The following is a 25,571-nucleotide window of genomic DNA, read 5'->3' as shown; positions in this document are numbered from 1 at the left end:
TCAGACCAGGATGTAACACTAGAGGCAATGGGAAGTGGTCAGATTTTACTGAGTTCACTCAGGTGACTGTGGGTTCCTCCCCTGGCCTCCCCCTCAGGTGCCAGCTGGGACTTTTGTGTCCTCTTGGTCTCCTAAGCCAGTCTCTGTCCTGGCCTTTATCACACTGGCTGATTGCCTTAGTTCTCCCCAGCTAAACAGTAAACTCTTTGAGGAACAGGGTCCTGTCTTTGTCTCTGAATCACAGTCCTTAATACAGTGGTTGGCACAGCTAACTCATAAATGTTAGTTTGAGAGAGTGAATTAATAAGTTAATGATTGGTAGTTACTTTGTATTTGAAATAGTGGTGATCTTACTGGACAGGGAGCTCTGGAATACCTAATTCTCAGACAAGATCACCTTTGTCCCCAAGATACCCATGAGAGATACAGAAGTCAGAGAACAAAGGCAGGCAGAGTGATACTTTATTATTAGCAGTTTTACTCTCTAACCTCAATATAGGACTCCAGTGAGCAGCATGGCCACATCAAGGCAGGTAGGACTAAGTAGACTTGAACCAAAGCAAACTCTTAGGCTGAACCATAAGAATTGCTTATTCCACTCTTTTTCTTTTCCCTCTCTTTATTCTATTTTTTGAGGTATAATTGATGTACAGTATTACATGTTTCAGATCAGCAACATAGTGATTCATAATTTTTAATGGTTATACTCCATTTATAGTTACTGTAAAATGTTGGCTATATTGCCTGTGTTATACAGTATATCCTTGTAGCTTATTTATTTCACACATAGTCGTTTCTACTTCTTAATAATCCCCTACCCCCATCTTTCCCCTTCACCCTTCCCTCTCCTTACTAGTTACTAACCACTTACTAACCATTTGTTTGTTCTCTCTGTGAGTCTGCTTCTTTTGTAATACTCACTAGTTTATTTTTTAGATTCTACATATAAGTGATATCATGCAGTATTTGTCTTTCTCTGTCTGACTTAGTTCATGTAGCATGATACCCTCCAAGTCCATCCATGTTGTTGCAAATAGCAAAATTTCATTCATTTTATGGCTAAGTAATATTCCATTATGTACATATATCACGTCTTCCTTATCCATTCATCTGTTGATGGACACTTAGGTTGCTTCCATATCTTGGCAGTTATAAATAATGCTGCTATGAACATTGAAGTGTATATATTTTTTTGAACTAGTGTTTTGAGTTTTTTGGATATATATACCCAGAGTGGAATTGCTGGGCGATATGATAGTTCTATTTTTAGTTTTTTGAGAAACATTATACTGTATTCCACAGTGGCTGCACCAATTTACATTCCCACCAACAGCATACAAGGGTTCCCTTTTCTCCACATCCTCAGTAGTTGTTATCTATGGGTTTTTTGATGATAGCCATTCTGACCGGTGTGAGATGATACCTCATTGTGGTTTTAATTTGCATTTTGTTGATAATTAATGATGTTGAACATCTTTTCATGTGCCTGTTAGCCATCTGTATGTCTTCTTTGAAAAAATGTCTATTCAGATCTTCTGCCCATTTTTTAATTGGGTTGTTTGGGTTTTTGGTTTGGGGGGGTTGTTTTTGTTTTTGTTTTTGATGTTGAGTTGTATGAGCTGTTTATATATTTTGGATGTTAAACTCTTATTGGTCATGTCATTTGCAAATATTTTTCCCATTCAGTAGGTTTTCTTTCATTTTGTCGATGGTTTCCTTTGCTGTGGAAATTCTTTTAAGTTTAATTAGGTCCCATTTGTTTATTTTTACTTTTATTTCCTTTGCTCTAGTTCATCTCTTTTGACCTATAGAATTGGTAGGTTCAATCTAATCAGAGGCCATCCCTGAGTCTCACCTTTACATGTCTACTAAGGCTTTAAGAAAAGGAGTGAGAAAGCACATTGTCCCATTGCGACTTTATTCCTCAATTCTTCCCATTAGTGTCCTGAAATCTGACTAATCCTGATCAGTATTTGAGTGGGGAAGTTAAATGGTAGAAACCCAATCTGAATTAGCTTAAGCGAAAAAAAAAAAAAGGGAAGTTTCAGGAGGGAATGTTAGAGTATTTCACAGAAAACCAAGCTTCAGGAATGGTAGGGATGTGTCAGCTTCAAGAACCGTCCAAACCAAAGATACTGACAGGACTCTCTGTGTCTCACCTGTGCTTTGCTTTATTTCTTGCTGAGCAGTTTGTCGAGAAATGTGGCCACAGACATTAGAGGTTGCGGGGCTGGTGATTAGGTTTATTTATTTAACTATTTTTTAAATGGAGGTGGTGGGGATTGAACCCAGAACATCTTGCATGTTAAGCATGAGATCTACTACTTGGGCTATACCCTCCCCCCAGGTTTTGAATCTCAGAATTTTAGCCACTTGAGAGAGACTAGCTCAACTTCCTAAGTCCCAAATCCAGATATCCTAGGAAAGGGACTCATTGGGCTGGGTGTCCATTCCTGAACCAGGTAACTATGGCCAGGTCATGAGGTGGCATGAGAATCCTGCCAGCTCCATCAAGAACTGAATGTGTGAAGGTTCCCAGAAGATGGTAGGATGTCTTGAGCAGACAGTCTCATACCTATCCACTGCAGGGTGAAACACTGGGGAGAAACTCGCTCCTTCAAAAGATCAGCACTTAGTCTTGAACCAGTTAAAGGCAACCCTGAGACACTGAATTCTTACTCCTCAGTGTTATAAAACTTACTTTGTTGTCACCTGTCAGAACACATGATGATAAATCATAAACTCATAGAAACAGTTAACTAGGTTATAACATCAACTTTAAATTAAAAAGAAAAAAGTAGCTGCTACCATGTAAAGTAGTATTCTCATTAGCAAAGTGCACTAGCCCAGGTGGTGCCATTATACAGATTCCAAAAAGGCACCCCTGAATGTAAGCTGGATTTTTAGCTCAGTTGCCACTGCACAGCTATATGATAGTCCTACTAAGTGTTAATTTAGCTATTTGGAGTAAGTGGATGTGGGAATTGTTGAGTGACCTAAAAAATGGGTGTTAAGAACTATGAAGGGAATGAGATGTTAACTGACTTGCAGTCTAACACGTCAGCCTGAGACAGTTTCATGGACACAAGACTCCTGTGTCAAAGACAAAGGACGGTTTATTACAGCAATAACGGTAGCCAGAGTAATGTCATTCGCACCACTTCTCTGAGCCCCAGTTTTCCCAGGGTGACATGATGAAGGCCAGGTAATGACTGCACATGCAGTGTGTTGCTTTAGAGGAGCGGGTCCTTAGCATGGAAGATCCCAATCTTTTATAAGGGTCTTTTGGCAAACCTGTCCAACCATTCTGCCAGGAGAGAGGCACTCACCTGTTTCCAAAGACTGTTTGCTCTCTACATCCTTGAAGAGATTTTCAAGAGCAAAGTTGTTAATGCCTTTGCTCAGAAGATGTGCAGAAATGTGAGAGATCTGTAGAGACCTGTTCCCCAGCAAGAGAAGGGGAGGGGAGAAAGAAGGATGTAGCACTTGTGCCCTTAGATCAAGGTTCAGCAAACATTTTCTGTAAAGGGTCCAGATAACAAATATGTTAGGCATTGGAACTACTCAGCTCTTCCATTGTAGAACAAGAAAGCAACCATCCACAAAATATCAATGAATGACAATGACTGTGTTTCAATAAAATTTTATAAAACAGACAGCAGATCATATTTGCATTGTGGGCTATGGTTTGCTGACCCCTTCCCAAGATGATGTGTTTTGTTCAAACTTGTTCAGTATCTACCTTTTTTCTTAACTCAAATCCTCATTTTCACAGCCCAAATCTAGGCCATTCTATAATTAATTTACCTTTTACCTGTTTTTTTTTTAACATTTAATAAAATTATTGTTATTTATAAAATGTGAAAGCAGAGAAGCCATTACAGTATTTAGCATCTTAGAAAATTAGCAGCCACAGATCATATATGTGTTTCTGGAATATAGGTAACTAATCTGATGTACAAAACGTTGAACTAAAATCTCACTTTCTTGTCAGGATTAATTATATTACATATGGAAATTGTTAAATGATTTATGGAACCTACTGGTTTTATTGAACAAAATGTCACCAGTGTAGTTTAGATATTGGAGGAAGTTCACTAAATATGACTTGTATGAACTTAGAAAATAGGTGAAAAAAAAAATCAAACATTTTCAGTCAGCTTCTTTCTGTAGTTAAAAAAAGCATATGTTATTACCACAATGTGCCATTTATGACCTGTTTATCATGGAAGAAAACATTAACCTCTGTGCATTATCATAGATAAGCTTTGAGGATTGTCAGTGAGGACCTTTTTTAGATACTGACTTCATTAGAGAGTGCTCCTTGAACTTGGCTGAGTGTGGAAAGACTGAGTGGAGTTACCTGTTTTTCTTCCTTTGCACATCCCTTAGCATCATTTTAACTATTGTAATAAAGGTACAGACTTTTAAGGCAAAGTAAGAAAAACCAAATATTTGGACCACGTGTCTCGGGATTGGATTGATAGAATCAATAAACCAAGACATGTTGATTGCTCTTAAATGACGTCAGGCATACCTTCTGAGAACCTTCTGTGATGTTTCGAGTGCTAATTCCTGGCTGCTTGCAGTCCAGACACCTGCTCTCTGCTTTTCTCATGGAACTCCACACTTGCCTCTCTCTAGGTTTATCATTTTGTATATATGATATTTAACTCTGGGACTTTTGTTAATGAGTCTTAAATTACCAATATTAAGTTTTTCACATCATCAGGTGTCAGAGGCATAGTGAACATGTTGATAGGTTAATATGTACTCTCACAATTATAATAGAAAACCTAGTTGGAGATAGGGCACTTGTGAGGAAAAAATCTTGATTAGGCCTATTTAATTATAAATTGATGTTTTTTTTCTTTTGAAGCTTGCACATGGCAGGTCAAGCCACATGCAGGACTTTGAATGGAAAGATAGCCACCATATGATTTTAGAACAGACTGTGTTTCTCCACTTAATATGCTGCCTCTGACTCCACTTACAATTGAATTTAACAAAGAGTCTAAAACTCAGTGGAAGGATAAACAGATGGTTAACCAGGAAAATTTTGGGAGGTCAGGGGGTGGTGGAGGAATGAGGGATGGGACGCTTTGTTTTACCAAACAGTCAAATCATACTGCAGGGCTGTAAGAAATGAAACAATGTGGTATTGGTTTAACAGCTCAATCAAGATTCCAAAATATCTCCAGGTACATAAATAATTGGAATGTGTGCATTTACAAATCATTGAGGAAAATCTAATTATTAAGTCAGACAATTTGATAAGTATTCGGAGAAAAATAATTAAATATAGAGTCAATGTTCTTAAATCAGTTCCTCACGAATTAAAAAAATCAGAACCATGAAAGCTCTAGAAGAAAATGTAAGTGAATAGTTACCTGATCTCAAAGTAGAGAAGATGTTTTTACTCATTAAAGCAAAGGAAGAAACCACCTTTAAAAAGGAAAGTTAAAGTGAAAGAAATACAAGGTAAAAAAAGTTAAAGGAGTCAGGACTGGAAATGAAGGTATAAGATGTTCGTTATCGGCAGATGATACTATCTTACAGTTTGAAAGCCCAAGATAATCAATGGACAAATTATAATTAATAAGAAAATTGGCAAAATGTCCAAATATAGTGTACCTGGGAAGAAAACAAAAAAGTTTATAACCTCTTTTAAAAAATGAATATATTTATATAAGTGAGATTATTCTCTTATTAGATTATCAAAATATTTTGATATATGCCTGCTGAGTACAGAACTTTAATACCGTTTCAAAGACTTTTACTTTCATTTTTATATGATTTCTGACTTCATATTTATGTGTATGATATGCTACTAATATATGTGATTGTGGTTTATAAAATACTTTAGGGAAAAAAGGAGTTAAATGGTATGAATTTTTACATATTTTTAAGAGAATTAATAACTATTCACTAATTCATTTTTCTTTTTCTTGTTCCAATGTGCAATAGGTCAGTACTCCTGTCTTTGTACCAGTGAAAACTCACGTGCTGCTTCATCGGATGAGTGGAAAAGGACTAGCTGCTCATTATTTCTTTCCAAGACAGCCTTGCATTTTTGGTGATAAGATGGTCTCCGTGCAAATAACATTGAATAATACCACTGATCAAAAGATAGAAAATATCCACATAGGGGAAAAAAAACTTCCAACGGGCATGCAAATGCATGTTTTTAATCCAATAGGTAAATATTAATTCTCACTTAAAACTTTAACTATATTTGATAATTAAATGTGTTCATTTTAAAAGTAAAGTAGAACCAAAGTAAATAAAGAAATAAAAGTAAAGTAGAATATCGGCTATTAGCAAACTCAGTTTATATGAGTTTTTCCTTTTTAAACCGAATTTATCATACAAGGTAAATATATTGCTTTGCCCTTAACAAATCAGGTGCAAGCAATGATAATACCAGTGCTGATGAAAGAATGGGTCTGGAGAATCAAAACTGCCTCCATATTCTCCTCTCCGCATCACCTTCCTCCTGCCTCCCTTCCTGCTCAGCTTCGTGTCCTGCATGATTTTAGTCTGCCTTTTGACTACAGCACCTCCCATCTCTCTCCTTCCCTGTTCCCATCACATTCCGTAGACTGACAAGTGAAGGGAGTGGGACTGAGAGGGTGTATACTATTCTGCTTGTCTCCCTTTCCATACATCAAAGGCAGAAGAGCCCACAGAATGTTGCTGGTATTTTCACACATCATATTTTTTAATCTGTTGCCACCATTTAAAAATTATTATTATTTTTTGACATTAAAGGACAAATCCAGAAATCTCACTTCATGTATAAAGCACAAGGTTACAGTGACCCAGGTGCTTTATTCCTACATGCAGCACAGCTTTCCAGGTGCTTTCCAGGCCACCTCAGTGCCCATCACATCACACTGGCTCACCAGCTGTCATCCCCTTCCATGTTTTAAGTGTTTACCAAAAATACACCTTTAAAACATTAAGTGTAACAATTGTATGGCTTACCTTGAGTTTAAAGTAGTGAAATAATTAGACTGTCTATCTCTGTTCTTTCTGTTTTGTGTAAGTGGAGGCAGTCCTAAGCTTCAGGCAAAATGTCGATTAAAAGTGATAGAAGGTTTCTGTCATTGAATCCTTGAAATGTTACAATCAGAAAGCTCCAGGTAGTCCCTTTTTATAATAGTTTAGGTGAGCAAAGCCTTTTGACCAGGTAACTGTGCCTTCTTTACTCATTATTTCCTACTATATAACTTCTGTTTTTCTTTATCTTTATCTGAGCTCTTTGACACTGTTGAATTCTTTCCCAAGGTTTTCATGAGTCATTCAGTAAAGGAAGTCATTCTTTGCATTATATTTTCCACGAAGGAATAAAACAATTCCTAATAGATGAAATATGGTACACTTTTATAAGCAACCAAAGTAGAGAGAAGTAAAGTAAATTGATTTCAGAAACCACTTAATACACTTTATAAAAATGATTTGGTAATTAAGATGCCATTTAAAGAATACAGAGTGTCCTGATTTTTATTTAATTATTTTGTGAAGTTAATATATTGCTAAGGTATTAAAGAATATCCCAATTTGTGTTCTTTTTTATTGCTTGAAATCCAGCTTTTTTTTTAACCTAGTTAAAACTAGTTTAACAAACGTAGTACGTTAGCACAGTGAGACACTCACACTGTACGTGTAGGAAGTACATGGTAGGAAGGGAAACATTTTACTAACAGAAGTACACAATTTTAAAAGTTCGGAACCACAAAGTTAACTTACATGTACTATACAATCTTTACTCATGTTTTCTTTTTAATTACAGATGAAATGATCAGCCTTCTCCTTTCCAACACTTCAAAAATTATAAAAATCTGTTATATGAATAGTTTTGTGCTGATCACTTTGTTCTTGAAGCATCATATAATCAAACATGCCGCTGATCACAAACTGTCCTCCAGAATTAGCATGACACCAAGCTCACAGTTATCTTAAGACTGAGGGCGTTACCAAACTGTCAAAGAGTGCTATCAACAAGGCATCTTGAGAACTGTCACTATGTCAAATGACATACAAGGACACACGATGTAGAGAGCTCTCAATCCTGAACACTGGCATGTTTTGGATATGACAGCATTTGCCACCAGTGTGTGGCAAAACAAGACCAAACCCCAGTATATCTACGGCACAGAAGAAAGCGTTACGGATTCGTTAAAGAATAGCCGTGAGCAACGAGACTGACAGAGCTGTGGAATGATAAGGTGTAGCTTTAGGAGAAATGCAAGAAAACTATCATAGTTACTTACAATAAAGCATATTTGCCAGAGATTAGGTAGCAAGTCTTTGGTACTTACATACCACCTTGGTAAACATTAGGTTTATAAACAAATGAAATTCAAACTGGAATCAGCAAACCAACTAAATAACTAAGCAAGCAAACCAGTAACACTTTAAAATCAGCATCAGACAAGTACCTTCTTGTAATATCTAATCTTCATTGAGCCTTTGAGACATAAAAATACTTCTTAATATCTTAAACTTATCGAATTATTCTTTTGTCCTACCTGTACCATCATTTCTGTTATGGTTAGCATTAAATGGCAAATCATACTTAACCAACAAGCCCTAGGATAGTCACAGTCTACTGGATTAGTGTGTGCTTGCTAAAATATAACCACATCATAATACATAGGCAGAAGAGATAAAGCTAAATATAAAGCTGCTATACAGTACAACTCCAGTTGTACCGAAGACTTTAAGCAAAGGGGAAACCAAAAGTGAATGGTTTTGTTTTAAAATAGAATATATATAGATAAATATTTATACTAAATAGGTATATGTTTGAGATCCCTCATTATTCTAATGTACAGCATTACACTTGGACTTTGGAACCATAAGCAGAATAAGATGGTGTTATTGTTTGTCTTGAGTTTTACCATTTCAACTGAAAAACACCAGTATTGTATGTTGAAACAGTTATTTCCTACACTCGATTAGTTGATAGATGAAGCTTTAGAAATTACAAATCTACAAAATGACATTTTATTATTTGTTTTTTGCAAGATAATCTGCTACTGAATTTTCTTTGAGTAACTGAATAATGCAATTAGACTTAACCATTTTGGTTCCTGTAATGCTAGTTGTCTTGGTTAATTCTGAGGACAACAAATTAATTTCTCCTACCAGCTTTGCTTTAATTTGCATGTTTTAAATTTTGAATTTTTTCCAGTGGAAATTTAGAACATCGTTTAAAATTGATTTTTTATATCTAGACTAAATATTGCATAGTTTCGTGTACATAATCTCTTAAAAGCACTCAGAGTCTATTAAAGTTATTCCAAACAGGAGTACATTTACTACCTTCTCCCTTTTAATGCCTGTAAGCACAATATTGTGGAATATGAAATTTCTCAGGATGAGATATATTTCTGAAATAAATAGATACAATATGTTCATTGATGTATATGCAGAATTAAGTTGAATTAAATGAAAAAGAAAGTCTTCAAGTGTTCTTCAAGTCTTCTACCTTATAATTTGCTTTAATACTCTTAGTTTAAAATTGTTCTTACAACAATTTGACTATTAAATATGACTATTTCAACCAAACTACAAACATTACATAAATTTTCAATGTTTGGTTTGCCTGTTTTTCACATCCTCCGTGTTTTCATGTCTAAATTATCTTATTTCCTAGAATCTCTTGAGCCTGAGGGATCCATTACTGTTTCAATGGGTATTGACTTTTGTGATTCCACTCAGACTGCCAGTTTCCAGTTGTGGTAAGTTCAATTGTTCATCTGTATTTCATATTACCTTTAAAGGATAGCAGATCAAAAACAAGGCTTTAAACAGCTTTTTCTTCGAGAGACGAAACAGACACAAATGTGCTTTTCTTGGGCAATGTTTAGACTGCTATGGAATAGTTGTACAAATTGTGTACAATATATGTATTTTTAGTATTTGTTACACAGCTAGTCATTACCGTCTGCCATATGTGGTTGAACTTCATAGTTTGTTGGTTAAAAAAAGAAGCTACTGCTAAATATTTTTTTTGCTTGTCTTAGTTCTGTGGTTTTGGAAAATTTATGAGAGAATTCATGAGGAATCAAAAACTTTAGTAATAGTATTGGCTAGCCTAGAGAAGATATCTTCTGAAACATCTTATATGTTGTCTTGAGACTCTTAAATGGAGAATTATTGATTCTGTCAGTACCAAAAACCCATACATTTTTCCCTTTTTATTTTTAGTTTACAAACTGCTTTTGATAAAATTCAAAAGAGAACATGTATTAGTTGACAGAGGTTTCATAGGTGAATAATATTCAAAAGAGGTTTTCTAGGATTGGGTTTTGTCGTTGTTACTGTTTTTATATGATATTTTATACATTTCTGATGAATCTAAAATATGATTTGTTATTTTGATTTGCAGTTGCTTTGTTCTTATTTTAAAAAGAATTGAGACATTTTATGTATCTAAATTTTAGCTAGCTTCTAATAGAATTTGTTATGATAAAAATCTCCAAGTTTAGGAAATAGACATTTTAAAGTAAATTTATAGGTTAAATATAGTGAACCTTTCTTTTTCATATGCCTTTTCAGTTTACCAGTAATTCAGGCCTAATATTAAACCATTTATTGCTGAGAACCTGCAATGATGAATATAAGCAATGTAGCATAACACATTGATTTTATGCAGATCATCACCTTTATGTTTTGGGAGGTCTGCTATATTAGTGATATATAAAAACTGATTACTTTTCCCAACATTGCCTAGTAATTGTTTATTATTTTTCTATTAGACAACACAGATCAATATTACTGAGCACAAGACTATGAGTAACATCACTCTAAATAGATTTGCCTCCAACACCAGAGGTACATTCATTTTAATGATTTCAACAATGTGAGCCCAATGACAAAGCTTATGCACTAAGTTACGGCGAAAGTAAGAACTAAAAAAATTATTTTTTCTTTTCAATTTATATCAAAAACCCTTTATATGTAATGAGGTAGGGTTTTATTTTTCTCACTACAAAGATTTTCTCTTTAGTCCTTTAGACAAGATATGCATCTTTCACAATTAACTAAATCCCTTTAGGGGTAAATATTTAGGTAGTGTTTGATTTTTAGCACTTTATGGAAAGTGCATATGAATAATTTTTTCTCAATTTCTCTTAAACATTTTAGGAAAATGATGAATTTATTTTAGATAGAAAATATCCTTAGCTATTACAAGTATTTGCATTAATATGTTTTTCTGTTGTGAAGGCATAAATTAGTAATTTATTTTAGATTTCTATTAAACACATAAGCACACTAGATCAAAAATTATTTTTGTGTGTGTTCCAAAAAGAACACTTTGTCTTGCATCAAATGTAATTGATCCTGAAGCAGTGTAATCACAATTACTCACTTTCTTAATTGGCCTGCCCAAAATCAGAAAATGGAAACCGATCGACACTGTTGAAATCAATAGCTTCATAGTAGTGCTCGTGGGGGTAGGGAGATAGTGGTAATGGGTAGATCAATTGGTCTTAGATGCCAGTCACTGACTGTGCCTTTTGCATAGTAAGTAGCACTTTTTGCTTAGTGATGTGCCGTATTAGTCTTAGTAGTTCAATAAGAAGGGAAAAAAAGCAAGAATGGCTGATATTGAATTTTTTCCTCAAAATACATTAATACAAATCAATACATAAAATCATGGGTAATAAGAGCATGTTTGATAAGAAGCCTTCAGAAGTGCTGAGAACATGGACTGTGAGCCTTCCAGGTATACTTCTGTTTATTTAAAAAAAAAAAAGGGACAAGAATAAAATGATCCTACTTTAGCTTCTAGATGAATTTTCTGTATCATTATAGTTATATGATACATATATATAGATAGATAAAACTATTATATATAACTATATAGTTATATGGATACTTGATAAGTATTAATGTCTCTTTTTTTTGCTTTGCATTTTAAATGGTCATCAGATTAAGTCCTTGATTAAATGTATTGAGATTGAAAATGTGTATCTATACATAAATGTTTCTCTCTAAAAGTAGATGCTGTACATAAATAGGTCTCATCCTTGCAATTAGCAGATATTAATGTATTAACTAGTATGAAAAATAGTACATCTTGGCTCAGGTGGAAGGGCTAAGCACTAGCATCCACCCCTCTTTTTGCTCCAAATCCATTAAAAAGACAGAAAATACATTCTTTAATAGAGAATGAGCACCAAAAGGGAAAGAGTGCCATTAGCTGACCAGAAATTGTGAAGAATTATTGGCAGTTAGAAAGCAAATGGGAACAAATAAACAATAACAGAGAAAATAAAAACCACAGAGCAAAACACTCATGGGGGAAAACTACTACAGTGGTAAGAACAAATCTGGCAGAATATCAAACACTGAGTGAACAAGTACAAAGAAAAGTCAGGGTAAGACAGTCTCTGGGAATTAAAGGCCTTCTTCCAGCCCCACCTCCCCAGCCTTGCCCCTGGCCACAGGCAGCATACGCGTTTAGTCAGAGACCTAAGAATTTCCCTGTGAAGAAAGTGAACAAGCACTTGTCTGGTAAGGACTTCTGATGAGAATGTGGGGGCCTAAGGGAACAGCAGGGGTGAGTTTGAAGGAAGGAGGCCAGATGGTCAGAGAAGAGATGAAATGCAGTTCTGTCCGAGAGAGTAATATTCTCAAGTGGTCTACTAGGTTTAAAGCCAGTCTTATGTCTTTTGGTGGAAAGATAAGGCCATTGCCTGCCTGCCTTCCAGCTTCATGACTGTGTAACCAGTCATGTCTCATCCACTTAAGCTCCAGGTAGCCCATCAGGGAGAGGAGAGCAATAGAAATACTACTCACTAACATGTATCAAGCAATTGCTGTGAGCCAGGCACTGTTCTAAACACTTGCATTGTGTGTGTTAATTTACTTAATTCTCAAAACATTCCTATGAGGTGGGTACTATTATTATCCCATTTTAGAGGTGAGTAAACTAAGGCACAGGAATAAAACCTGTCTAAAGTCTCATAGCTGATAGGGAGCAGAACTTGTTGTGTGTATCAGTTAAATCTAACCCTTCGTTATAAATAAAATGGACAGTTTAGGATGACCAGACTTTTGACAGAAAGCATCAGTTTGAAAGGGAAAGCTCAAAATGACTACAAAGACTCACTGATCATGAAGGGAGCAACAATTTGAGAAAGAGAAGAGATAGCTATAAATTACAACTAATATCTGATTCAAGAGAATACTACATCTGTAAAGCAATAATATATTGCTTACTTCGAGATGGAATAATCAGACAGTTTTAAATGTATTCTTGGAGGTCTAAAAACCTAATGCCAAAAAAAAGTTCAGTAGATGGATGATAGGTTGGACAGAGCTGAATACTGACTTAGTGTTCCATAAGAGGGAGTCGCTGAAATTGACTAGAATAGAGGGCAAAAAGGCAGAGATGGACAATATGAAAGAAAAGTTAAAAAAATCAATTTATCTAATGGGAGATCTAGAAGGAAAGAAAAGAGAGAACGAAGAGAAGAAATAATTAAAGAAATAAATTATAGGAAAAAATTTTCCCAAGCAAAGGAAATGTGTAAGCCTTCAGATCGAATGGACCCATCAGAGGCCAAACAGGATGAATATGAATGACCATCAAAAAGACCACATCCGGATAGAATTTTTGGTAAGGAAAATAACCACTCCAGTATCTTCCAAAGTAGAGAAAAACAGCAGCTTACCTAAAAATGAGCAAGAATGTGAATGGAATCAGATTTCTCATCAATACTGTCACCAGTTCTGGTGGCCAGAAGGCAAGGAACATGACCTTTAAAATTTTGAGGAAGCCAAATAGACATTTTTCACACAAGCAGAGATTCCATCAATTTACCACCCACAGGCCCTTTCTGAAAAGGATTACTCAAAGATATACTATAGTTTTAAAAATAAAGTTTAATCTGAGATGGAGAAAAACAGAGCAAAAAATTAAACAAAGAATTGTACCTGTGAAGTCCATCAGTGTGTAAAAACACTTGTCCACACCTAATGTAAAAAGTAAATTTTAATAACCTGGAATCAAAATCTTAACATGGACATGTGTGAGGAGGAATGATGGTGTTCTTGTCATGTTTGACAAGAGGATTGACTGATGGCAAAAAGAAGTTTAAGTACGGTTCAAAATGTTAAAGCTAAACTCTGAATTAGAAAGTATGATATATTATGACCTCCAAATGACTAGAGGGAAGAAGCAAAGGAACGCTTGAAACTTGACCAGTTTAACAAAGCAGGAGAAGAAAAAAGCATGGTAAATAGAAAACAAAATAAGATGACTGGAAGGTGGCCACAATTACTGGTTATCAGAATTCATGTTAGTAAGGTAAATTCCGCTTACACTGAACATGTAAAAACACAATTCAACATATACTGTTTATAAGAACCCCACCTAAAAGAGAATGGCACAGAAAAATTAAGAATAAAAAATTAAATATACATGTGTTTGTATTATCAGACATATAAGTTACCCGTCATCACGTGAATATTAGAAGCATTCTCCTTTGAGAAAAGGAAAACCAAGTTACCCTATTTGAACACTATTTCACATTTTTGTTTGTTTGTTTTAGAACTTATTTATTCAAATCTGAGTTATAATCATGATCTTAAAGTCTTCCATCACAGAAATGTTTCTTTCTTCTAGTAGTTCTAACAGATTCACTTTATATTTTTGTTGTTACCATTTCACATTTTAATGGAAGTTCTAGCCAATTCAGAAAGACAAGTAAAAATAGAGGTACTAATTTTAGAAAGAAGGATGCAAAATTATCATATTTATTCAATGTGTAATTATCAATCCACAGTGTCTTGGAATCAACAGAAAATCTTTTATTCAAACTAATGAGTTTAGGAAGGTGGTACAAATCCTTATATAAAAATCATTAACATTTCTATATAAAATATTATGAATGAAATTCTATTTACAAGAACAACAAAAGGAATAAATTAACAAGAAATATATGATACCTATATGGAAAATTGTTTAAAAACATGAGACTTTCCTGAGGGCCATAAAAAGGAGATATAAATAAAATAATAAGTATACTCTGTTCCCAAATGGGAGATAGTACTGTCCCTCAAATTAATCTTGGAATTCAGTGTGATTCTAGGCTAAATTCCAGTAGACCTTTTCAAGGAATTTGACAGATTTCTAAAGTTCAACTGAAAAAGAGGATGAAAAAAGCCTTTTTTAGTAATAACTTCAAAATATTCTTTAAAGTCACAGGAGTATTTTTACTCAGTGTAATTGGCTATTGGCACAGGAATCAGTGAAACAAAATAATTTAGAAATTCAGAAATTTTGTTTATCATAAAGGTGACATTTCAAATCAGTGGGAAAGAACAGATCATTCAGTAAATGGTGTGAGGAACATACCCTCCTCCCATAGATTATTCCAAAATAAATTCTAAATGGATTTATGATTTAATCATAAAATATGAAAGTGTTTAGAAATAATATAGACAAATATTTTCATACTCTTTGGGGGTAACAGTAAAGCAAGACACAGTATCCAGAAAGATACAGAGAAAAATGGACAGGTTTGACTATTAAAAATTTTGCACTTCTCTACAAAGAAGAAAAAATAGATACCATAACAGGTAAGAGATGGTGAGATAATATTACAGCATATTTAGCAGACAGAAGTTTAGTAACTAGAATATATAAAGAACTCTCGCAATCAATAAAAAGGACTCTAATATAAAAGTGGAGGAAGGTTGAGAAGAATAGTTTATTTACAAGAAAAGAAAATGTAAATGGCCAGTAGCCATAATATATCCAACACCAATAGTAGACAGGGAAATAATCATTTCATCCATCAGATTTGCAAAATTTTTAGATAATTTTAATATCTGACAAGGAAGATACAGAAAAACGTGTATTCTTTCTTGTATATTGTTTGTGGGACTTCAAGTTGGCACCCCCTGTTTTAGGGTAGTTTGCCAAGATCTATCAAAATGCTAAGTATTCATACTCTTCAACTTAGCTGTTTCATTTTTAGCGTATCAAGCTTGAGGAAATACTGGGGCTTGTGCTGAAGAAATAGATCTATCCAAGGGTATTAAGTAGGCATTGTTTGTAATAGGAAACATTTGCAAATTCAAATTGATGGGGAATTGCTTAAATTAATTATGATATATCCCTATTATGTATGTAGGTTTTGAGTATCTACTATGCATTAAGCACTATACTAAGTTATGTTGTTTCATTTACTCATTAAAACTAGCTGGCAAGGTAAGTGCCATTTTTCTCACTTCATAAGGAAACTTGAATTACACAATGGTTAGACTACCTGTCCATTTCTCTTACCTAGAAAATGGATCGAGTTGGATTCTAGGAGTCTGTGAAATGAGATTACATATAGTAAAAGTATATGCATTACAGTTACATGTAGAACAAATAGAATCTTGTCCTACGTTAAACTATCATGTCATCTGATCCCATGTAATTAGGTGGTTTAAAGCTGCCTAGTAATAGTACTTTGTCGATCTGGTAAAAGATCAGCAGTTAAGAGCAGCTGGAGTAGCTCCAGAGTGTCTTCCTATATAATGCCTGCCCACCTTTTTGTTTCATGTGCTGCCCTCATTAGCATGTGCCAGTCATCCTCAGGGTCACAAGATGGCTGCCCTACTTCCAGGATTCTATCTGCATTCCAGGCAAAAAAAATTAAGAAAAAAAGGAGTGATGTGGAAGGAGAAGCCATGTCTATGTCAGAAAAGCAAAACTTACCCCAGAAGTCCCCAGCACACTTCTGTTCAGGCTTCATTGGTCATAACTGGATCACTTGATCACTCCTAGCTTCAAGGGGTTGAGAGATACAGTGTGCATTTGGGTGCACTGTCTACCTGAACAATATTAGGGTGATGTCAGGAAAGAAGGAAAAAAATAGATATTGAGTAAGCAACAACAGGGTCTGCCACAGTAGTGTTCCAGTTTTATTACATTTGTCTCATAAGACCCATTTTAGATGAGAACTTATATCCTTAGTTTTTTAAAATACTTTTGTTGAAGTATAATCAGTTTACAATGTTGTGTCAATTTCTGGTGTACAGCACAGTACTTCAGTCATATACGAACATACATATATTCATTTTCATATTCTTTTTAACCATAAGATACTACAAGATATTGAATATAGTTCCCTGTGCTATACAGTATAAACTTATTGTTTATCTATTATATATATATATATATTATTTAGTATCTGCAAATCTCAAACTCCCAATTTAATATCCTTAGATTTTCACACATAATTACATGTTAACAGCCACAGAAAATAAACCATGCCTTGTCCAAAAGTCGCAAAAGTGAAACATATCCAGTCAAGTCAAGTCAGGTATATTAGTCTCTGACACACTGGTTGTTGCTAGTGGGGGCATTTCGAGAATCACCTTTCTCCCCCAAACCTAAGCCTGCTGCTTACCCACCTTGGTTTTCATATATGCCTTAGAAGGCAAGTCTCCTTTCCCTGCTTTCACCAGGGGAGTAAGTGGTATCCTTCAGGAGTGTTGGAAAGGAGAAGGCTGATCAATTCATCTGTAATTAAAAAGAAAACATGAGTAAAGATTGTATAGTACATGTAAGTTAACTTTGTGGTTCCGAACTTTTAAAATTGTGTACTTCTGTTAGTAAAATGTTTCCCTTCCTACCATGTACTTCTACACGTACAGTGTGCGTGTCTCACTGTGCTAACGTACTACGTTTGTACTAAGACATTATGTACAGACAAAAATAGAACTTCAAAAGGAATGAGAAAAAAAATAAATATAATTGATAGGTTTTTGCCCTCCATGGATTTTCTACGTCAGTGGAGTGCCTTGTCTTTTCCTACTTGCAGAACACTGACTTATCCAGTCATTTGAAGCTGAAATTTTATATTTAACACTAAATTAGTTCATAGTATGTATGCACCTATCCATTTACTCCATTATCAACCATTACGTATTTCTCTTAATGTGAAATTCCTTACATCTGGCCTGGTCTTATCCGTCCAGTGCCCCACCCTCGATGCCTCTCTCCATCTTAACCTCTGCTGTTTGGGGAAGAACTGTCCTACTCCATTCCAGGGCTGACCAGTTCACCTGCTTCTTATGCTATTGATCCCAACCTTGTTTACCTCCTCTAAGACCTTACTCTGTTTTTTGTTTCTTCGTCTTCAACTGGCTCTTTCACACCAGCCCTTAAATATGCTCACGTTTCTGTAAGCATTTTTCTTTTGCCTCTGCATCCTCATGAGGCTTCTGCTGCTTTCTGCCTTGTCTCACTGCCGTTCTTCCTGCTCACCCTTCATCCCACCGCATTCTGCGTTCTTCCTCCAGTCTGAACTGGCTGCTCAGCCAGCAGTTACCCTTGCTTCTCTGTATTCCTCCCTGCAGTATTTGACAGACACCCACTCCTTCTTACTTCTTTCTTACTTATCTATAGGTTTTCCCCAGGTTTCCACCTTACCTTTTTTTTTTTTTTTTTTTTTTAGTGTATCCTCTTTTCCTGATCTTACCTACTCATAAGGCTTCAGCCTTTCCTTGAACCATTCTGGTTACTTCCAAACTCATATGTACTGCCCTGACCTCTTCTGATTCATGATTTATATTTCCAGTTATCTGCTAAATATCTTTTCCTGGATAACTCAGTGGTACTTAGAATAAAACATGATTAAACCAAATCATTTTGTTTAATCCCCAAAACTCCTCCAGTAGTTGTCATATTCCCAGTTGTTCATATTAGTTCAAAATCTCTTCCTCCCAGCCATCACTACATCTGTCCCTTTTAACTCTGAAGTACCCCCATCTTTCTAGTTCCCAGTGGTACCCACCCTAGGGAACCAGTCTTTATAGTAGAATAAAATACATACATAAAGCAGCAAGCATCATATAGCAGACTTTGGAGTGGGGTAGACCTGGGTTCAAATCCCAGTGCTGCTCTATTCAAGTCTTCATACTAGCTGTGTGACCTTAGGCATGTTATTTAACTTCTCTTAATTAAATTAAGGGTAACAGAAGCTGCCTCTTAAGATCATTATTTGGATGTACCAAAGTAAAACACACAGTCAGTGCTAAAACCCCCTGCCTAGACTGTTAAAATTAGGTTCCTTCCTGACCTACCTGCCTTGGTTTCTCCTCTGCTTCACCGTACACACAGCCAGCAGAGTTTCTAAAATACACATGGGACCGTTTATTTTCCTGTGTCAAAAGTCTCTGGTAGTTTCCTGTTTTGTTTTTTTTCAGGAAACTTTGAAGCACCTTTTTCTTAGCTTTAGGAGTAAAGTGATCATGCCATGTGTCATACAAATCAGGACACTTCAGAGAGTGAGAGGAGACATTAACTGAACAGGATTTCAGGACAACAGCCTTGGGAGAGCTGGTCGTGCTTGTGCTGTGCACCCCCAGTCCCATCTTCTGACATCAGCACGCTGCACACCATTCTCAGAACACAGATCTAGAATTCCTAGAATGCCCCTCTCCCTCCTTTTGGAAGTAAGCTTATCTCTACCTCGCTCCTGCAGGATTAAATCAGTCTTCCTTGGACCATGATACTTTCCATATATCTCTAACATAGGCCTTTCCCTTTCTGTTATAAACATAATTGAACTCTTTCTCTCTCACTAAACTTGTGAACTTCAAGGGCCAATCTCACTTGTCTTTATATCCCCACTCACTCACACAGAACATGGGATCAAGTTTGTATTCAGTAAGTGTTTATTGAATTAATAAATAAGTTGGATTTATTGATTTGCCTTGGGTGACCCACATGTGAATAATTCAAAACATTCTTTTGTTTTTTCAGTCTAGTCTTTACCTTGTTCCATGAAAAAAATAAGGCAGCTTAAAAGAATATAATATATATTAGCATAAAGTCAAAGTGGATGATGTTCTTTTCTTTCTTCATATTTTAATATTTCTTCATGTTTTAATATTTGTCTCTACTGCACCCTTCAAGAAAGTATTTTTTAACCCAATTTTTTATATTTCTTATCCACAATTCCCATCACCCTAGCCACTTTCCCACTGGCCATGAGATCCAGTTCTAACACAAAAGTAGAATTCTTTCCATGGGACTTTCAGGGAAGCATTTGCTTTCCTGATAAAGAAGGAACAAATTCAGTTGGTTCAGTTATTCACTGTGCTTCCATCCTCACTCTTCCTTCTTCAGTGGAATGTAGAGGCGGCGCCTAAAGATGCAGCCGCCACCTGGCAACGGTGAGGGTGAGAATCAGCACACTAGGGACAGTGGAGTTGAAACCTGGAGAAACCCCCGTTCCTAACAGCATTTTTAAGCCAATGAACCAGCCTTTTGGTAACTTCCAGCATTACTTACATACTGGCCAATAAGTGCCTGTTTCTCAAGAAATTGTCAGTTGGATTTTCGGTTTATTTGCAGCCAAACACATTGCTAACTGATACACTCATCAACATAACTTCAAACATGTAATTTAAAAATATTATAAAGCAGTTTTAGCAATTTTTTATAAAGAGAGTAGTTTCATAAGATTTGAATGAAATAACTGCACTCAGGATTGTTTTTCTGTCTGACAAAAGGACAAAATTGCCTTTCCAAAGTTCTTTGAATCCTAAAATAATAACTTTTCTCGGCCATAAAAAAAAAAATGCCATTTGCAGCAACATGGATGGACCTAGAGATCGTCATTCTAAGTGAAATAAGCTAGAAAGAGAAAGAAAAATACCATATGATATCACCTATATATGGACTATAAAAAAAAGAAAGAGGACACTGATGAACTCATCTACAAAACAGAAACAGATTCGCAAATACAATAAACAATCTTATAGTTACTGGGGGAAAGGGGGGTGGGAAGGGATAAATTTGAGAGTTTGAAATTTGCAAATGGTAGCCACTACATATAAAAATAGGTTAAAAAAACAAATGTCTTCCGTATAGCACAGGGAACTATATTCAATATCTTGTAATAACATTTAATGAAAAAGAATGTGAAAACGAATATATGTATATATATGCATGACTGGGACATTGTGCTGTACACCAGAAACTGACACATTGTAACTGACTGTATTTCATTGAAAGTAATAATGATGATGATAATAATAATAATAATAATAATAATAATTTTTACCACATGTTGGTCATTAATGTCAATGAATAGTGCTACTAGGAAATAAGGGGTTTTGTTTTAGGAAAGTAAGTTTGCAAATGAGGTATTATTTTACTAGCATACATCTTAACACAGTATGATCACTCCATTTTAATTCTCTATTTAAGATTAATCTAATATTTTAAAAGACAACTATTTAAGACTAAAAGCACTCCATTTTCTACACTTTAAGCCTACGAAGTTAAAGATAAAATATTCTCTACTAGATAAGCTGCATTAAGTGTTCCTCTGGTAGTAGTGGATATGTACCCTTGTCCTTTAGGTAGAATTTTTAAAAATTCTATGACAAATGGTGTATTTACCGTAACTGCATATTTTCGTTAAAAAAATACATGTTTTCCAATTGAGATAACAGACGTATTTCTCTACAAGTAGTGTTGAGAAATTTTTCAAGCCTTTTTTAGCTGTGATACTTAGACCAAGAAGATCTTTATATGCTGACTTATCCTTTAATTGCACCTATTTAACTGCAGAGTATTAAGAAGAAAGTTTATTTATTAAGCACTTAGTCGTCTTTAATGTGTTTTTTCCTTAGTACCAAGGATGATTGCTTCAGTGTTAATATTCAGCCTTCTGTTGGAGAACTGCTTTTACCTGTGGCCATGTCAGAGAAAGATTTTAAGAAAGAGCAAGGTGAGAAGTTACTACAGTTTACTAGAAATTGACATCCCAACTAACTGGTGCTCGTTCTTCCAGCCAGTCTCTAAAATAAATTACCATGTATACATAGCCATTAACAGATGCCAGTGCCTAGTCTTCCAGTTTTTGCTAATGCTTTTGTGTTTATAAAATAACCTTAAAGGTATGTGTTTGTCTACATTCCTGGCATACTTGAAAATTGATTAATACATCTTTTAAATAATTAATTCTTAATTAACTTTTCAATTCTGGGACTTGTGGTTTGTGAATCTAATGATGTATTTATGTGTTTTGCATTAGTGAAAATGTGAGGAGTTTGAGACTTAGCAAAGTCTTATCCCTATAAGTGTTTCTGTATTTGCTTTCACTATGAAGCTGTTTTTCATGTTCTAGTAGTATATTTTTCCATGTACTTATTAGAGTGACCTGCCCTTCAAAATAAAGTCCTAATTATAGCATTAAAATACCTCTATTTTCTTTTGATCTAATTCTGTATTAAAGGAATGCTGTGCTATCAGGCTATATCAGAGGTGAAACAGTTTAAATTATGCACCGAAAAAAAATGTTTTCAGCAGAATGAAAGTATTAATACCTTGGGCTTGCCCCAGAGTCAAGAATACCTTCTAATAAAAGTAATTTTTGTCTTATATGAATAAGGGAAAATAATTAATTTTATGTTTTATTAACTATAACATTTATAAAACTAGGGCATATTTAAATGGTACTGTCAGCAATTTTTTAAAGTTTCTATGAATCTAAGCTATGTTTTCCCTCTGGAGGGGGTTATCAAACAGAGATTGCCTCTATCTTGAAGTCATTAAATCGTACTTGTCAAGCTTCCACAAAGTCCTAGGCGCACACAAATCCCTGCACCTAAGGAGAAGGGCTTGCTTCCTGGGTCTTCATCCTTGTAGGGCTGAAGACTTTTTTTTTTTTTTTTTTCCACTATAAGCCTTTGCAATCCACAATGTCAAAAAGACCTGCTGTAGAAGAATCTCACAAAGAAAATCTCATACAGGACTGTAAATTAACAGTAATCTTTTATTCTTTTGCCTTATTTTTAAGTGATTAAAAAAAGAATGACAGTCCCTCTTTGCATTTGCTTTTCTTGGAAGTTGATTATTGCTGTAGAAGAAGAAACTCATGTTTTGTGATTTTATTTTTTCTATTGATGAATTGAATTGATTCTTACGTTTGCTATTCTTACCCTTTGCTGGCTAAAGCCTGCCTCTGCTTTACAACTGCTCAGCAAACCCAGGTGAGTGGCCCGCAAGGGACTGCGTAAGGCCTTAGCACACTTCTTGTTAAGGGGATGTTCCTTTTTTGAAAAGTGCATTTAAAGTGTATCCAAAGCAGCAGATTATCATATGCCCTTTATTTTGCCTCAGCTTTGGTTTAGAATACGTACTTGATATTTCGATCAAGTTTCTTGTGCTCTGCTGTGACTGAGGGATTTTTTCCCTGACTAGCCATACAGAACCGTAATCGCGTGAGAGAGGTGCGCTTGGAGAACAGCTGTGGTCCTCTGTGGAGTTGTTGCCAAAATTCCTTTTTCTTCTGCCATTTTCCTTCTATGGTTGTTGATTATTTGTCTGAATAAATCTGGCAGCTGTTTGCTATGTTTAATAGAGCAGAAAGGCTACTCTGAATAAAGCTATTTGAAAATTTGTTTATATGAAGTATTTGTAAATCCTTGCAAGTCTCTTGGCATTTCTGTATCATTCTTTCTGTCTTCCTGAATTCATTCTTTGATATGGGACTTGATGCTGGCAAATTTACCACAGGTTTAAAGAGCCTTTTCAGTAGTATCTTTTTAGTTCTGAATTTCAGCCGGTTTGATAGTAGAGGTCTCAGTTCTCAACTTTACACATATATTTGTTTGTTCTACTTCTTGAGGAAGAGCTTAGCTTATTTTGCAGAAAATATCTAGAAGTGACTCGTTAACTGAAAATTCTAAATCAATAAAAATCAGTTTCCTCAGATTTTATCAGCGCAAGCTTCAGAGAGGGAAGATGCCTGTAAATTTAAGAAGTGTCTGTGTGTCATTACATGCTGCCTTTAATTTCTCTACTTTAAATAAAATGAATTTACATACTTACTATCTCATTTCACAGGGCATATATTTCAAGACTTAAATGCATTAAATGTATTAACTAGGATTTAACTGAAGAAATTATAAATTAAAAACATGAGGAAAATGGTTCTCTTTTAATACCACAGATAAGCATATTTGAAAAGTATATATAATATGAAATAAGAATACTTCTAATAGATTGTACATATTAGATTAATATTTTTAAAATAAAATTTATTTCTGATATACAGCCTGATCTATCACTTTTTCTCAGTCGTTGCATTTAGAGTTCAATGACTGAACATGCACATTTATAAGGCTGGTGGTCAGAGTCCTATATACTGAAGTTATCCAGAGTATTCATATTATAAGCCTTAACCAGAAGCCATATTTTATCATTACTGTGAGTTTTAAGCCTTACAAAGTTAGTTAATCTAGCTGTGGAATGATTTCAGTACCATAAATAAAATGAGAGCTCTGTTTTGCTTTAAAAAATGTAATTTCATTTCTGGAACCAGTTTTAATTGTAAGAGACCTAAGCCAATTGCTTATATTCCAACTTCCTCCCTTACTCGTTTTTTTCTTAATGAATTAAACTAGAAATCTAAAACTTATTTTTTTATTTTTATTTTTTTAAACATTTTTATTGAGTTATAGTTATTCTACAATGTTGTGTCAAATTCCAGTGTTGAGCACAATTTTTCAGTTATACATGAACATACATACATTCATTGTCTCATTCTCTTTTGCTGTGAGCACCACAAGATCCTGTGTATATTTCCCTGTGCTACACAGTAATAAGATTTTAAAACTTTTTTTATCTTATTTTCTTATATTATTTTGTATACATTTTAACAGTTAATTACAGCTGATTAACCTAGATTAAGTGCTGTCCACTACCTCCCCCAAATTAGGTAAATTCTAATGAAGCAACAAATTCTATAGTCTGATAATTTTAAAATATTTTTCCAGTAACTTCACATTTATTATGTATGAACAGGCTGTATAGTGTGTAAAGTCTTTTTTCGTAAGAGAAAGTTTTAATGATACCTTGGCTTATTTTTCTTTCTTGTTAATTTAAGAATACCTGATATATTTTCATTTAGAAAAATCTCGAGTTTAAGATACCTAGAATGGTTACTTAATTTTATTATGATTTATGCCGCCATCTTATGGGTTCCTAGCTGGCAAGATGCTAATTCTTTAAATGGTCAGACATTTACTATTTTCTGGCCCTTAACCACCACAAGCAATCATATTTGATGCCCCTTAATTAGAGCACCTTTTTTTCTTTCCAGGTTCTTTTTCCACCTCAGCAATCGAGACAATACATTTGCTTACCATGCTGCTCTCCTAAGTGTTCTTTTGCATGTAAATTAATCTTGATTCAGTTTACACTGTCATGCTGAGTGGTACAAATTGCCTATAACAATAAAACAGCATGAGTTAAAAATAAAGGGGGGTGGGAAGGCAGATTGAATGTGTGCCTTACTCGATAGGATGTTACTTTGCTTTATGCCAATACATTAGCTGACGATAATGAATCTTCTGTTCTGAAAAGCATGGTTTAGTTGATTTTTTTAATTTTACTTCAATGGAGCAGTACCTTGTCTCTTATAGACCAAGTTAGACAAACCATTAATGACAAGAGTGTTAAGGTTAAATATGAAGCAATGCATTCACTTCTCTGAGTGCTATCCATCTTTCCATTTACAGGAGCTTGACAA

General features: G+C 34.8%; 1 protein-coding gene across 1 annotated transcript in view; it reads left to right on the top strand.

The window, feature by feature from the left end:
* Positions 1-25,571, top strand: part of AP3B1 (adaptor related protein complex 3 subunit beta 1) — a 219,960-nt gene that overhangs the window by 181,200 nt on the left and 13,189 nt on the right. Inside the window, exons 23-25 of the mRNA XM_010975029.3 lie at positions 5,968-6,199; positions 9,665-9,749; positions 21,667-21,764. Coding sequence (XP_010973331.2) covers positions 5,968-6,199; positions 9,665-9,749; positions 21,667-21,764 — 415 coding nt within the window. The remainder of the gene's footprint in view (positions 1-5,967; positions 6,200-9,664; positions 9,750-21,666; positions 21,765-25,571) is intronic.

The sequence above is a fragment of the Camelus dromedarius genome, chromosome 3, assembly GCF_036321535.1.
Source record: "Camelus dromedarius isolate mCamDro1 chromosome 3, mCamDro1.pat, whole genome shotgun sequence".
NCBI classification, from domain to species: Eukaryota; Metazoa; Chordata; class Mammalia; order Artiodactyla; family Camelidae; genus Camelus; species Camelus dromedarius.
This window is presented reverse-complemented; position numbering and strand designations above follow the sequence as displayed.